The 15,860-nt window shown below is 42.2% G+C and overlaps 1 protein-coding gene across 1 annotated transcript in view; it reads right to left on the minus strand.

Moving 5' to 3' along the window:
- Positions 1–11,826: 11,826 nt before the first annotated feature.
- Ube3d (ubiquitin protein ligase E3D) overlaps positions 11,827–15,860 on the minus strand; it is a 157,026-nt gene continuing 152,992 nt past the window's right edge. Inside the window, exon 10 of the mRNA XM_036191683.1 lies at positions 11,827–12,484. Within this exon, the coding sequence (XP_036047576.1) occupies positions 12,464–12,484 (21 nt within the window). The 3' untranslated portion in view covers positions 11,827–12,463. The remainder of the gene's footprint in view (positions 12,485–15,860) is intronic.

A 15,860-nucleotide genomic window follows, 5' to 3' on the forward strand; every position in this document is an offset into this window, starting at 1 on the left:
TCATTAAATCCCTCCTCTCTGGGCTCAGAGAAATCATTGGAATAGTAGGCAGAAAGATTCTAAGAGCCAATTAGAGATGGAAGACACCAAGGAAACAAGGCCTTCTAGACTCAAAAGGGCTGACACATTTATGAACTCAGAGACTATGGCAGCTTGCCTAGGGCCTACACTGGACTAAGCCAAATGGAGGTCCCAGTGGTGAGGGGGAAGTGGACATAAGTTCCCTTCCTTAACCCAAAAGCTATGACCAATTAATAAAGGAAAGGAAAAATTTGTTTCCTCCAACAGAATAGTCTCACTGGGTATACAAACCACACTTAAGGGTAGGCCCGGCAATAGATGGCCAACACAAAAAGAGCTCAATGGCATTTTTGGAGATTATTTTTGTGTCATAATGTATTGTTTGGGCTTACCTATTTGTTTTTCTTTACCCTATAGGTCTTTTGCTTATGTATTATGGTTTCCAATTTTGTGTCTTTATGGAATTCTGTATATGTGAATGTATATGTTCCTGTGTCTGTATGTGTTTCCTGTGCTTTTTTTTCTTGACCTCTTTTTTGTTGTTGTTGGTGTTGTTCATTTCTTTATTTTGTTCTATTTAGGTTTGTTCCTTTTTTATTTTTTTATCTTTTTTAAAATGCCTGTTTACTTTCTTCTTTTTCTTTTTTTTAAATGCCTATTTGTTTTCAAATGAAAGAGAGCAAGACAGGGTGTGGATTTGGGTGAGTGGGTAGGTTGGGTGATCTGGGAGAAGTTGTGGGAGAGGAAACCATAATCAGAGAATACTGAGTGAAAAAAATCTATTTGAGAGAGAGAGAGAGAGAGAGAGAGAGAGAGAGAGAGAGAGAATTCTGTTTATGGACTTGTTTCAGAAACGATGTTTTAGTGTTTAAGTATGTGACACTCAAAATTTATGCTTGAAACTATTACCTGGACTGGATAAGACCTTCAAACACAAATGGGAAAACTGAGAAGAGCAACCTTCAGTAAAATGCCATAGGCATAGACACTGGGGCATGGGTAGATGTTGTCTTATCTCCAGTGCAACGGCTGCACCTTAATCTATTGCTATTTCAGCCAGCAACTGTGACTCCGCAGTTACCAACCTGCTTCTCTGGCAGTAGCCCGGGCACTCAGGCCACAGCCTGGTGGGAATTCTGTTCCTGTAGGCACTGGCTCTGCCACTGATGCTAAAGGTAGCTTTAAAGAAACACTGTCATTCTATTTACAAATAAAACTCGAGCTTCAAAGGCTGGGGTGAAAACCTGCTACCTCAGAGAGGTTGAGTAGCAATTAGCTAACCTCTCCTTTCCTTCCACTCCACCAAAACAAAAAATGCCGTGACACTCAAAATCCCTTCCTACTACTTTTGATGCATCTCTCTGTCTCTTCCAGATGCCCTCTGATGCTCTATGATTACTTTCTGTCAACTAGTTGCTAACTCAGCCTCCTGACCCAAGGTTAATTATTTAATTAATGCAAATGCTAACTTGGGGCTCACAGTGTGATTGAATATCCCTCAACAGGTATAGACAGGGCTTTGGGATCCAAGTCTCAAAGTACAAGCCAAGATTGGTCTTCACGTAGGACACCCAGTGGTAGACAATTCAACCATGGAGATCATTGACACCAGGTGACATGGAGAATAAGAAGGAGGCAATAGACAGCCCCCTGATGTAGAGGCTAGCTGTCTGAGGATCTACCTGGGCCGTGTACAGAACACCCTGACCAGGATCACAGAATTTTGCTGGAATCTGTAAGATTTTCAATAGTGTCAAAAAGAACCAGAAGGACATTTCATTTATTCCTGCTCATTTGACCCTATTTTTCTACATCCAATGTTGGTGGGGACAAAAACACCCCACATACTTCTCAAATACGAACTTGAATCATTTCAAGAATTTACTGCATTGTTCTCTAAGATGAAAGGCCTTCCTTATCTGAGGTTTAATAATCAATTCAAATGCGTTTTCCCATCTGTGATATTTCTGGTGGAGTATGCATATTTTATACTTCTGTGACTCCTAGGACAGGTCTGAGCATGAGAATGGGAAAAATGAATGGGAAAATGAAAAAAATAAATAAATAAAGGAGTAAGGTTTGTTCACTATGAAAGACTGTCTCATTCTCGTAAGAACCAGTGAGGATGAAAAAGGCGAAAGCCATCTCAATGCCTTTGGAAAGCATCTTAGATGTAAACTGAACTGTAGGCCAGAGGTCCTCCTCTCTGTGATGCCATCTAGGAAGCTTCTGGGATGGGTTCCTTTCCACATTTAAAGGTTTTTTTCAAAGACTTTTCTGTTCCCCCAAAAAGAGTTGGAAAACTAATGTCAAAAGGTCTATCTGAAAATACTTAGAATGGCCTAGTCCATGCCATGGCAGGGCAGAGTAGACTGAAGGCAGAGACTCACACATCCCACTGTAATGTCCTAGCCTTTGAAAAGAAGTAACAGAATGGGAGAAATACTGATGAAATCATTTGAAAAAGACATTCTTGGGCAGTATTTGGGGAGATTGCACACCTTTGTCTTGTTTTGCAGTGATGGGTTTGATTTCCCCCCTCTCAATCTTGGCTACCCCTTCCTCCAGTGAGTCTCTTTGGGTTATTCTCCTGCATAAATTCATTTCAGCAAATAAATTCCATATGTTATGAGGAAGAGGGGTTGGCAGGGAGGAGCAAGTTTAAGAATGAGCATTACTGTGTCTGGAATGTGTTGTACATCACACAGCAGGCACTGTCCTAACACTCTGCACATCTGTTTGATACCACAAACCTCTGGGGTGTGTGTGTGTGTGTGTGTGTGTGTGTGTGTGTGTGTGTGTGTGTGTGTAAGACAGAGAGACAGAGACAGAGATTAACAGATTACCCAGGTGACATTTCAGTCTATGTCATCAGACCATGAAGCCCTCTCAGCACACCCAAATCCAGAGTTCTCAGAGCTCCTGGAGTCATAAAGAAAATTGTGTTTCCTGTTCATGCTGTATTTGTTCCCTGAAAAGCCAGCAGATGCTGTTCCCTACCATTCTCTTTGCACAGTCTAATGAGGCCACTTCCTACCTTGTCATTCCCTGCCCCGTCTCAGTTCCCCACTCAGCTAGATCTCCTTACTATTCAAAACGCTGCTTTTCTCTTAGTGTGTCTGCCTTTCTGTGCTTCTAGATATCACCAGCTCTTAAAAACCACGTACAATCTGGCCTCAGCCAATCAACCGTGTGTCTCTGAGTGTCATGTTCTGCTCAAAGGAAAGGAGCTCTTCGGACTCCTAGGACTCTGGGGGCACACTCGGGGCTCAGCCCCATTACTCCAGGCTGTGCAATGTTTTCTTCTCAGATAGTGTCTCATCTTCATTCTGAACTTTAATCCCACCCAAAGCAGGCCTGATGCCGTGGGTTTCAGAAACACTATTGGGTACATATAGAACTTATCTACCAGCTATTCACCATGACAACCTTTGTTTATTTAGAGGAATTCCTTGCATTAAGGGAATAAGTAAAGGAATACACACACACACACACACACACACACACACACACACACACACACTGGAGTCAGATCTAACTTTGCCATTAACTACTATCACAGGAAACGTGCCTCACAGAATTCTCTAGGAATTTCCAACTCACATTTAAAATTCACTGATGAATTCTTTTCAAGTTTATCAAACACACTCTATTTTTCTCTCTGAATCAATACTAGACAACATCTTCTCTCTGACAGTCTATGCCCAGGCACTCTTTTCTTCTTGACATCTTCTCATATTGGAAGGATTAAACTTTGGAATTTTGTTCCCAGTCCTCCTTTATACTATCATCTTATCTCTAGAATACCTTTATAACTAAGTATGGAGGTGAACCCATATAATCCCAGTACTCTAGAGGCTCATATGCAAGGAATACAAGTTTCAGGCCAGCCTGGGCTACCTAGCAAGACCATGTCTCTAACAAAATAATAAAGATTATCAGAATAATTCAGAATATTGGCAGTAAGATTTAACCACATTAACATTTTACAGCATTTATAGTGTCCATTCTAGAGCTGATTATTCCGAATGTCTAGGGGGAGGAAGGGGAGCTGTAACTGAATAATTTCTTTGCAGAAAGGTGGTAGGTTTACAAGCATACTTTCTGAGTTCAATAGATAACGTTAAGGAATATACAATTAGTGATGCCTAATTCTGATACTTTTGTCACCATTCTCAGGCAAGGGAACCACAGTGACTTCCCCAGCCTTCATCTGGGGAAGAGAATAAATGAGTGATTGATCACTTTCCTAAAGTGGCATTGCTCAGGAGGGGCAAAGATGGGGACAAGTATAAAGAGCTACAAGCCCCAGAGATCTTTTCTCCCATGTACTGGTTCCCTTAACAGGTTTCTATCCAGTGCAGCAGGAATCTTAACATGTCTTATTAATAAAATCAAACCTTAGGCCAGTTACTGGGGTGACTGCTGGAAGATCAGAGAAGCAGAACAAGCCGCAGCTACCTCACCTTGCCAGTTCCTCAGCTGATCCTGTTTTCTCAGACTGGATGCCTCTGTGTCCTCATCTGAATGGATATCAGCTGAACTGCTCCTCCAAAGCCTAAAAGCTTAACCAGCCAAATGCTGCTAGTTTCTGGTCCTCATGCCTTACATACCTTTCTGCTATATGCCATCACTTCCTGGGATTAAAGGCTCACTTCTTGGGATTAAAGGCGTGAGTCAACATGCTTGGCTGTATCCATGAACAGATGGATTTCTGCCTCTGGAATGCTAGGATTAAAGGCTACCACTGCCTATCCTCTATGTTTAATATTGTGGCTGTTCTGTCTCTGACCCCAGATAAGTTTATTAGGGTGCACAATATTTCAAGGAACACAATACCACCACAATCCAGAACAGAACAGACTTCAGAATTTTGTGGGCACTGTGCCCCCCCCCCCCCCCACTGTTCCTTTCCCAGGCAAGGAAAGTCTGCTGTGGCCTCTATGGGCCTAGCATGGTCAGGGCAAGTGGTAACTGTTTTGAGAACCCTCAGCTAAATTGGGGTTTCTGCACCAAAGAACCAGCAACCCTACCTTACCAGGAAGAGAAGAGGAGGTGGGCATGTATGTTTAGTGTGCATTTTACAGGATACTTTCACCTGGAGGATGGCCAACTCTCTAGTTGTCCCACTGTGACCAGGGAGCCCTTCCACTTGATGCTAACAGATGCCCTGTGACTGTATCTGTCTACGTAGCCACAGCTCTGGCTCTGGGTCCTCTACTTTTGTTCCTCAGGCATCCCTGAGGAAACCAGGTGGGAGGAACCACTGGTTCTTCAGATGGAAGGCATAAACCCAGTAGAACTCCACACTGGGAAACACGATCTGTTCCCAGAGTTATCGCTTAGAGAACCTGAGTGAGTGGGTGCCTTGAGGGTCACTTTGCCAAGGGTCACTGAAGGAAGGGATAAAGCTAGGCAAATGCCCTAGTTTGGTCCCTGGTGATGTAATAAACACCACAAACAGAAGCAACTTGAGGAGAAAAGGTTTATTTGGCTTACAGGTTACAGTCCATCATCCATGGAAACCCAGGCAGGGGCTTAATCAGGGATCTGGAGGCAGTAACTGAATGAAGCAAAGACAACAGAGGAATGATGCTTACTGGCTTGCTCCCCAGGGCTTGCTTGTTTTATACAACCCAGCACTACCTGCCCAGGGATGATACTACTCACAGTGGGCCCATATCAATCATTAATCAAGAAAATACCCCACAGACATGTCCACAGGCCAATGTGATGGAGGCAATTCCTCAATTGAGATGGCTCCTTCCCAGGTATTGTCTAGGTTTGTGTCAAGTTGACAAAAACTATCCAGAACAAAGAGGCGAGGCAACTAGAGATACAGAAAGTTTGGTACAAATGCCTGATTAGTCTGTTTATGGAAGTAATAGGCAAGGGACTGCCTAATGTGTCATTGTGCCTCTACTGCTTAGGCAACGCTGTGTCTTCTTCATTGCAGTAAAAAGCCCATGTTCCTTATGTTTAGGAGTTTGCATCAGAACCTTTAAATAAGTGACCTACTGCTGTGATTGTTTTAGATTATGCACTGGTGGAATTCATGATTTGAGTATTTTTAGCTGATGTATTAAAATTTGCAACAAACACTAATAATGTGAAGGAACAAATTATTACAATAAAAGCATTCTCAATTTTTGCCTCCAAAACAAGCAATAAAGGTTTAATATGTAAAAAACATTAAAATATGCAAAGATGTATATGGTAAACTTAATAAGGCTGTGTATTGTAGAAAGGAAAGTTGAATACATAAAACAAGGTATTCTGTTTTTTTTTTCTTTTTTTAATCCACTCGACACAACCTAAAATTGTCTCAATGAGATACTTCAATTCAGAAAAATGTTTCCATTAGACGGCCTATTGTCAAGTCTATAGGGCATTTTCTTGATTAATGATTGATGTGGGAGGACCTAGTCCATTGTGGGTGGTGCCATTCTTGGGCAGGTTGTCCTGGGCTGTATAAGAAAGCAGGCTGAGCAAGCTATAGAGAGCAAGCCAGTAAACAGTGTTCCTCCATGGACCCTGCTTCCGTTCCTATCATGGCCTAAGTATGGGCTATGTTAAGTCTTAATTTGGGTTTCTACTGTGGTGAAGAGACACCATTATCATGGCAACTCTTATAAAGAAAAACATTTAATCTCTGACTTACAGTTCAGAGATTTAGTCCATTATCACCATGGCAGGAACCACGGCATCGTGCAGGCAGACGTGGTACTGGAGAAAGAGCTGAGAGTTCTACATCTTGATCTGCAGGCATCAGAAAGAAACTGTGTACCACCCTGGGGATAGCTTGAACATATGAGACCTCCAGGCCTGCCCCCTCAGTGGCACACTTCCTCCAACAAGGCCACACTTCTTAATAGTGCCACTCCCTATGGGACAAACATTCACACATGAGTCTAGGGGGCCATACCTATTTAAACCATCACACCTTCCCAACTCTCTTTTGGTCTTGGTTTTTATCACAGCAATAGAAAGCAAATTAAGAAACAGGATCATACCAAGAACAGTTCCTGTTCTGACCAGAAGGGCAGGGGAAGGCCATTGATAAGTCCACTAGAGGTGGAACTAATCAGTGGGGCTGTAAACCCTCTAGTCTGTTTATATAATTTGCACCTTGTGCAAATAGGGGCCCTAAAATAAATTTGGGTCTTAAAAGTGGGTTTCTTAATTTATAATGATATTGAGAACTAGCTGGTTTACTTTATTCCTACATGAAAATTAAGCCCCTTAAAAATTAATAGTGCAGATCCAATGAATTTTAAAATGTTTCAAACAGGTTTGTGTCTGTCATTCTTAAAACTGGAGCACTTACTTATAATAGCTAATCTCAATGGGGCTCTCCTACTTTCCCCCTGAGATCAAGATCTAATGGTCTGATTTGGAAGATGACATCTTGAGCATCTCAGGGTGAAAATGGAGAAATCGTTGCATATAATCATAGTGAGTGGTCCTGACTACATACTCTGAAGTGTATAGAATTTTTAAATTAGTGGAAACTCCCCCTGTCCCAGATATGTAAGATAAATGGTGATTCTAACTATAGATTAGGATATATCAGTTAATCTACATCCCTAAATTATAGCATAATGCAGATTCCAACATTTTGACTTACATTAAGAATGTGTGCATGCGCGCACACGAACACACACACACACACACACACACGACCCAATGTACAGAAGTGACAATGAAGTACCTTTACATGCCATACAAAACTGTTCAACACTGTCAGCATTTTTCCTATAGTGGAACTGAGCAAGACTAATTAGGGCCAGTTCTGTCTGTGTTTGGTTCTAGTCAGGTCCTTTATCTGGTATTGGTGAAATTATTAAGGCCACTCCACATAGTTAAAAGGGAGGTTTATTTTGTAGGGTAACTTACAAATGAAGGGGTAGGTTGCAGGGTCTGGCAAAGGTATAGCACAGTCCGGCGGTGTTCTCTGGAGAACTCTGCTCGGTCCACCTCCTTTGTCCAGCGTCCTCGAACCAAGAGAGCGACCTCCTCTTGATCCTCGGTCTTCCGCTCCGTCCTCTGCCCCGCCTTGTGGGCGTGATCATTACTGAAGCCTCAATGGGGGTTGGAATTTCCAGGCCAATGCTGGGATGGCTATCCATTACATCCTGGAATCAGTAGAATCAACTTTTGCTAATATTAGTGGACCCTTATTTAGCCAAGCTACTTTTTGGCAAAGTGATATTAAAATTGTAGTTTGTGTGCTTTCTATCTCTTTTATGACTCATTTTCATCTTCAAAGTCACTCTTGATAGAGTTGCCTTGTGACTGGGTCTCACTACATGGCCCACGCTGATGGCCCTGAACTGATGGTGCTCCTGTCTCAACTTTGAGTCCTGGGATTATAGTCCCTGGGAAAACTTAGGTATTTTGATCAAATATGGCACCTAAGATTTATAAAGACCTTAATTTAAGCTCAACTTAGATTTTCTTGTCTACAATAGTACCTCCCATCTTACTTCCTTTGCTCAGTTTTACTATTTTCTGAAATGATAATATACTATATGATACACATAATACAAAATAATAACGTAATACAATATCATGCTTCTTGTCTGCTCCCTCCATGAGATAGGGATCTTTAGGGGCCAAAACCATTGTCTCACCTGCAGAAACTGTAACTATGTTTGACATGAAGTAGCTAATAAAACATTCATCGATTGGTCAAACTTACAGGTGGTCAGTAAAAGTTTCATCTCTTGTAATTGTATACTATGTAAGAATAAGTTCACAGAATCACTTATTTACAGCAGTTTTTTAGAGATTAGAACATGGACTGGAAATTTGTTTTACCATGCCTCTTGTCCTTTTAATGGTGTGCCAAAATTTTGTGATTCTAGGAATGCCGCTGAGTAGATCTGGGAATTATAAATATATACTCACAAGACACAGGAAATGATTATGGAGTAAGTCCCTAGGGTCAGTGTTCTCTACACAGGCCATTTCATTTCTTTCAAGTCCTCCTAGCATGGCTGAGCTGAATTTAAATCTTTTTAATGGTAGCTTTCTCTGTGTGACTGTCTCTGCCAATTGTAATATATACCCAGAGCAAAGCTCTTCTATTTAGACAAAGAGATAACTGCATTTAGAAAGGTTCTATTTCCCTTTTCCTCCCATCTGGTTCCTAAAGACCCTTAGAGATTCAGACCCTCACACTAAGTAGACATTAACAGCCGACTTTGAACCCCAGCTCAGCGGACGTTCCTTTCCCAACCATGGATGAGTGGCGACCAATACGCTTGAGAGTTTAAGGTGTATATCCAATGAAACTAAAAGCACAGTAACAGACTATTTGTCCTGTGGGCATGATGTGGTCTCCTCTTACCCACTCCTCAGTTTCTCACATTCATTGTCCCCTGTACCACCACCAGACCACAGTCGATTACCAGAAAGGAAGTTGATTTGATTCTTCTTTAGACCACCAATGGAAAGCGAGGCTTCTTACTACATTTGACTCCAAATAACTTAGCAAGACAAAGTTAGTAAGTCAGAATAATATTCTACTTGTGTTTTGAGCAGAAGCTATGCATATTTTTATGTATGTGTGCATGTTTATGCCAGTGTAAATGTAGACCAGAGACTTCAGCTATTGTTTCCCAGGAGTTACCTTGAGTTTTTTTGTTTGTTTGATTGGTGTGTGTGTGTGTGTGTGTGTGTGTGTGTGTGTGTGTGTGTGTGTGAGAGAGAGAGAGAGAGAGAGAGAGAGAGAGAGAGAGAGAGAGAGCGAGCATCTCACTGGGACTTGGGCCTTAGACTAATTAGACAATTAGGCTAGACTATATGGAGTCTGGTGATCCACAAGATCCCAGTGATCACCCTCTGCCTCTCCAGCACTGGGATTATAGACATATGCCTCCACATCCATGCTTTCACATTCCTACTATAGAATCACACTCAGGTTCTCATGCTTATGCCACAGCATTTTACCAACTAAGTCACCTCATAATCTCATAATGAGTAGCTTAAGCATAAACATGCATCTGTAAGCTTGTGGCTTCTCTTTTCTCCAGCGGAGCAGAACTACTGTAGAGGAAAATTCCTTGTCCGCACAGGTTAAATTTATATCAGTATATCTGATTTATCCAAGTAGCCATCATTAGCTTCATACAAGCTGAACTTAAGTCACTCACAGAGACCCTTAGTCTAGGCCACATGGCAGAAGACTCAGAATTCTGCACTCATATGATCATTGATATGTGTGATATATTGTGTACCCTAATAAACTTGCCTAAGGATTAGAGGACAGAGCCAGCCACTAGATCTTACCTCTACAAAATCCTCAGCCTAAAGAGAATGAGTTCCTGTTTCTTTCTCTGCCCTGCCATATTAGTTCCTGGGATTAAAGCCAATGTGTGCTTCCCATGCAAAGGCATGAGATCTCAAGTGCTGAGATTAAAGGTGTATGTCACCACTGTCTGACCTCTATGTCTAATCTAGTGGCTGGCTCTGTCCTCTAATCCTCAGGCAAGTTTTTTAGGGTACACAATATATCACCACAGTGATACATAAGTATAGCTAGTCACCAAGTCTTATTTCTCAGGCCACATCTCTTATGGCAATGGTTCTTAAAAACAGTCAATTCTGTCAACCATGTGCCCACAGTTTGGACAGCAGGGCTGGAAACAGAAGAGAAGAATATATTGCCTGTCCTTGTAGGTAGTGGTCAGAAATGCTTCTGAACCTGTATGCACAGGGCATGCTCCCACAGCAAAGAATCATCCAGCCCCAATGGAAAAAGTACTAAGGTTAAGAAATCTTGTTCTCCACTGCCAGAAATTAAAAGCGTGAAAAGTCAGCATGGCATTGGGAGCTTTAGTGAAGCCAAAACTAATTCTCTATGGCTGGAGTCTTGGACATAACACCAAGAACACCAGAGTTTCAAACTGTGCTTAATAAAGTGACACTGCAGGATCCAGCAGATGTCAGTCCACTGGCTAGAAAATCAGGACAGCTAATTCTGCTCTAATTCCTAATCACACTGCTCTGCTGGGTAAACTCCAAGGAAGAGTGTAGCTGGAGAGTTTCTCTCTGGCTCCTACCAAGCCCCGGCAGTCCTGCAGCCCATTATAAAATAAACACACAGACTCTTAGATTATTTAAACTATTTGGCCTAATGGCTCAGGCTTCTTGCTAACTTCTTGCTTCCTCTTAAATTAACCCATTTCTATAAATCTATACCTTGCCACATGGCTCATGGCTTATCGGTACCTTACATCTCACTTTTCATGGCAGTGGCTGGCAGCGGCTCCCTCACTCAGCCTTCCTGTTCCAAGAATTCTCTTCTCTGCTTGTCCTGCCTATACTTCCTGCCTGGCTACTGGCCAATCAGCATTTTATTTATATAAAGAGATATCTGCAAGCAGACAAGGAACTAAATTGGGATGGCAAGTGATACCTACAGTGAAGAATGTTAGGGAATGAGGAGACAGAAGACGTGTTTGGGAGCAAGAGGTATTATTAGGTGATCTGAAAGCTAGGATCAACCACACCACCAGGTGAGAGCCACAGCAGGAATGGTTGCAGACTCCGGGAATGTCCTCCTACATGTTCAGTAGGGAGGAAAAACATAGACGGATCCTTGGCAGGGGAGATCAACCAATCTGGCCCAAGCCACAACTCCAGTCCCAGCTCTTGAGTCAAGCTGTGTGATATTAGGTGAGTCTCAAGTCTTCTCCATAAAATCAGGAGCTGGCCTGGGTGCTGCAGGATTGGCCTCAGCTCTTATCATTGTCAATGTTTACTTGTTTGTGCACATAGGAATTGAAGTAACTTTATCCTAAGAAGCCAGCATTGTCCATTTATTAATTTGCAATAGCATGTGGTGAAGGGAATAAAGAATAAAAAGAACACATGTGGTTTTACACCCTCAGGAAAACTTTAATTGGATAATCCCTCACTCAACAAACACCAACGAGCATCTTCTTTGACTAAGATATGAAAACTTCTGTATTTTAGTTTTTAAAAATGTGTTTGAAACAAACCTGGAGCTCTTTAAAAGTTTATTCCCAGGATTTACAGTCATTAACATTCAGCTCCCCAGTGTAGTTCCTCGCTGTGTTCACACAGGACAGATGGGTTTCCATTAGCTAATCTGCTTCCAGGTGGTGCTGACACAGCACAGACTTGCATATTCCTCTCTGTGGGAAGTAGAGGTGCAACTTCTATACTTAACCTGCAGACAACCTGCTACTACAACTTTCCTGCAAGCCTTGGCTTTGCACAGAGCTAAAGTCAGCTCTTAGAGAATAAATGCAAATGGGGAAAGTGGAAACTTCAGCACAAGGCCCTCATTCCGCAGCTACAGCATTGTTCATCTCGGCAGGCGAGGGATGTTCACAGAGCAGACTCCTGGCCTTGGCTGTGCTCTGTGCTGGAGGCTGTCTGCTGGTAGACCAGAAGGCCTCAGCTTCAACAGCTACATCTTCAAAAAGGCCACCTGGGGTGGGTGGGGACAAAAAACAAATACTTTACTAATAGAACATGATGGAATGGTTGGCTACACATCAAATCCGAGTGAGGGGGGCAAATCTGGTCAACAGGATACATACCCATCTCTCAGTATCAAAAGAAGTGACTCAGGGGAGGCAGACATTGGATTTTACAGCAAGAACCAATCAATCTTTTTTAAATGAACCATCAAGTAATTAGAATGACTTAAATCCACTTTAAAGAAAAAAAAATCTAGTTTTAATTGACAGTAAAGTTGTATATCCACGAAGTAATCTAGTTCATGTTCTCATTGGTTCAAACCACTCTTTTTGACATTGTTAGCAGAATTCTGAGTCTAGATGATTACCAGGCAATTCTCCGTCCTTAACACTGTGGGTAAGTACATCATCTTCTCCTCAGGTCATGCTGATACTTTTAATCATATGCAATTAGACTTGTTGTGTTCGCCAGTAGCAATTCAGTCTTCACCTACTGTTTAAAGGAAAACTTAATTCATACAGGCTTATGTGCAAAATATTTTCACGCTATCAACAGGACCCAGAACAACTGCCTGGAACTTCCCAAAAGTTCTAATAATGCCCAAACAAGCAATGACAGGGAACCATAATGGAGTTCTAGTTCAGAGGTGACAAAAATTGGGAACTGTGCTGACATCAGGAAGGGAGTCAAACACAGAGATGATGCTGGCCAGGGGGTAAGGTTTGGGAAGCTTGCACTAGGCCAGACAGGAGTAAACTCACCCATTCTTAGAGAAGTATCAATGGGGCCTTCCCAGCTGCAGTGTAAGGGGCATGCAGTTAATGATCCCTGTTACAAGGAAGGGAAAAAGGCAGAGCCTTGCAGTGCAGGAGGCACTGGCTTTATGGAGAGTGCTACAGAGGACCTTGCTCTTCATACGTGCTAGAAAGAAAGCTCCTGCTTGATAGAGAATTACATGTCCACAGGGTTTGGCTTGCCCAGCGGACTGCCTAACTATTTCCGGTTCAGAATAGCCATCTCGCAGGACCGGGACTCTGTGGCTTTACATGGTTGTGTAAAGCGCGCGTGCGCACAGCCATGTAATCTATGCGCATGCGTGGAGTACCCACAGGAGTTCCTGTACACATGCGCAGCCCAACCTTTAAAAAGCCGGTGCCATCTTGCATGAGTCCCCTTATCTCCTCACCCACGTGTGTTTCACACAGGGCTGTCACCTCTATAAAACTCTTCTGTGGTCTTGCCGTGTTCGGGACGTGTTCCTAGCGCCGCTTAAAAACTAACACTGCTGAGTTTCCATATCAACTTCCTGCTGAGCTCCTATCTCAAGTTTTGCTGCAATAAGTGCACCAAAGTTGAGGGAACAGACAAGGAAGAAGGGTTACAGTTCCTAAACGACATCTAAACTCAGGACAATTACAACTGGTAAAAACCTCCAGGGCTTTCTGTGAGGATCAAATGAGATAATAGTCTGGGTGAGGGTGGGAAATGTGCTTTAGGGCAGGCCAGGCTCTATAGTGTGTGTGTAAGCTAGCCTGAGCCACATAGTAAGGCCCTGTCTCAAACACTATGAATGAATAATAAAAATTTAATGGTTATTAAAAGATAGTACGCTACAAAAATGAGTCCACATGAGTTTTTTCCCTCTCTGTCTCCCACTTTTCCACTGTTACCAGATGGGAAGGGGTGTTCAAGAGAGACTCCTTCCTGTGTGTCCCATTAGAGATTAAGGAGTGGGTATAGAATTAGATGGGATGGGAGACCATAGGTCATTGCTTCTGACACAGAGCCCACTGCGGGTGGTGGTTCCTGTGCTTCTATGCAGCCTGCTGGGAGAGAAAATACACCACCTTCTAAAGGTAAAATCAGTTAACTCTTTTACTTCTGCAAATTACTGTAGTTCAAAGAGGGATGGACAGTCAGGAAAGTGCCTAGGAAATTTAGCTCTGTAGTCAGACATCTGACTAGACTCTGAGACAGTTTTGATTGTCAACAACTGGGAGGGGCTGGTGACTGACATCTAATAGGGGGAGGTAGAGGTGTTGCTGAGTGTCCTTAAAAAAAAAATCATAGGACAGCCCCCTTAAGAACCCCCAAATGTCAACAGTGCGGTGCTGAGAAACGCTGTTTTGTGAAACCAAATCCCTCATTGACAAGTTCTGTGACCTTTAATAGGTTGATTAACCTCTTTATGGGAATTGTAAAAGGCCCATATGAAACCTGTAAAGCATTTTATAGTGTAGTGAGCTTGTTTTGACTCTATTTGCCCTGAGCACTGCCCTAGGATTAAGGCAGAGCATTGTGTGAAACACGGTTTACAAAGGAAGAAACAAGCTCCAAAAAAATGAAGTGACTTGCTGAGTGCACAAAACCTGTCAAGACTGGGGGAGAAACTTTGATTTGAAACCCCGACTTTGCTCACCACAACCTTGCAGATAAATGAGAAAAAAAAGCTAGAGGCCCAGGAACCTTCAATCCCACCAATGCCTCGAACATCAAAAGACAGCTTTGGTTTCCTATGCTTGTGATAGTGAACCTAGAGAACAGTAACCCTGGAGGCTAAGCTGACCAATAATGCAGAGAAGCCCCCCACCAAGTAAGGAAAACCTGACATTTAGACCTAATGAGTTTTTATCTATATTTTGTTAGCTTTCCCTACCAAGTACATTATGTACTTCCTAAGTCTCAATAGCAAAGACATGTACTCAAACTTGGGGAGCAGGTATTGCCTGATGCTTTGTGGTGCCTTTTATTTAAATTGAAGTTGGGTTAACTATTTCAAAAGCCAATTTTGCATTCTCTCCCTTTTATTTGTGACAGGATAAACTGCTTCCATTACTGCCATTTATTTTGAGAGAGGATAATCTTTTTGCTTTTACAATGCTGAGAAAATCCTGTTTCAATGCTTTCAGACCACACAAATACAGCCGCACTTCCAGGCTCTTGCATTTCTGGAATATACAGTACAAAAATGTAAACAGTGACTTGAGACATCGGAAGAGAGGACTCTTTCCATGCCATAAGATATAACTCTGTGTTCATGCACCCAAATATGGACACTTGGAAGGCAGACGAGCTAAGAGATCTAAAGATAATGCCCCTGCTTTGAGTCATCTAAAAACAATGGTCTTAAGTGACAAAACATAGAACTAGAATGATGGAGTGGCGGGCCACAAGTTAAGTCTATAATGCTTCAGTTACATAAGAGTGACATGTTAAACATTTAAAAACAGCCTTTAATCTTAGTTAACAGCTGTATTGTTAATGGAGATTTCAATCAATAAAAAGACATGACATGTTGCCAAAGAGGGTCACACAAGATACAATTTATATTTTTTAAAAGCTATCTAGTACTTTGGGATATGTTAAACAAACCCAATAAGACT

This window comes from Onychomys torridus, chromosome 7 (genome assembly GCF_903995425.1).
Source record: "Onychomys torridus chromosome 7, mOncTor1.1, whole genome shotgun sequence".
NCBI classification, from domain to species: domain Eukaryota; kingdom Metazoa; phylum Chordata; class Mammalia; order Rodentia; family Cricetidae; genus Onychomys; species Onychomys torridus.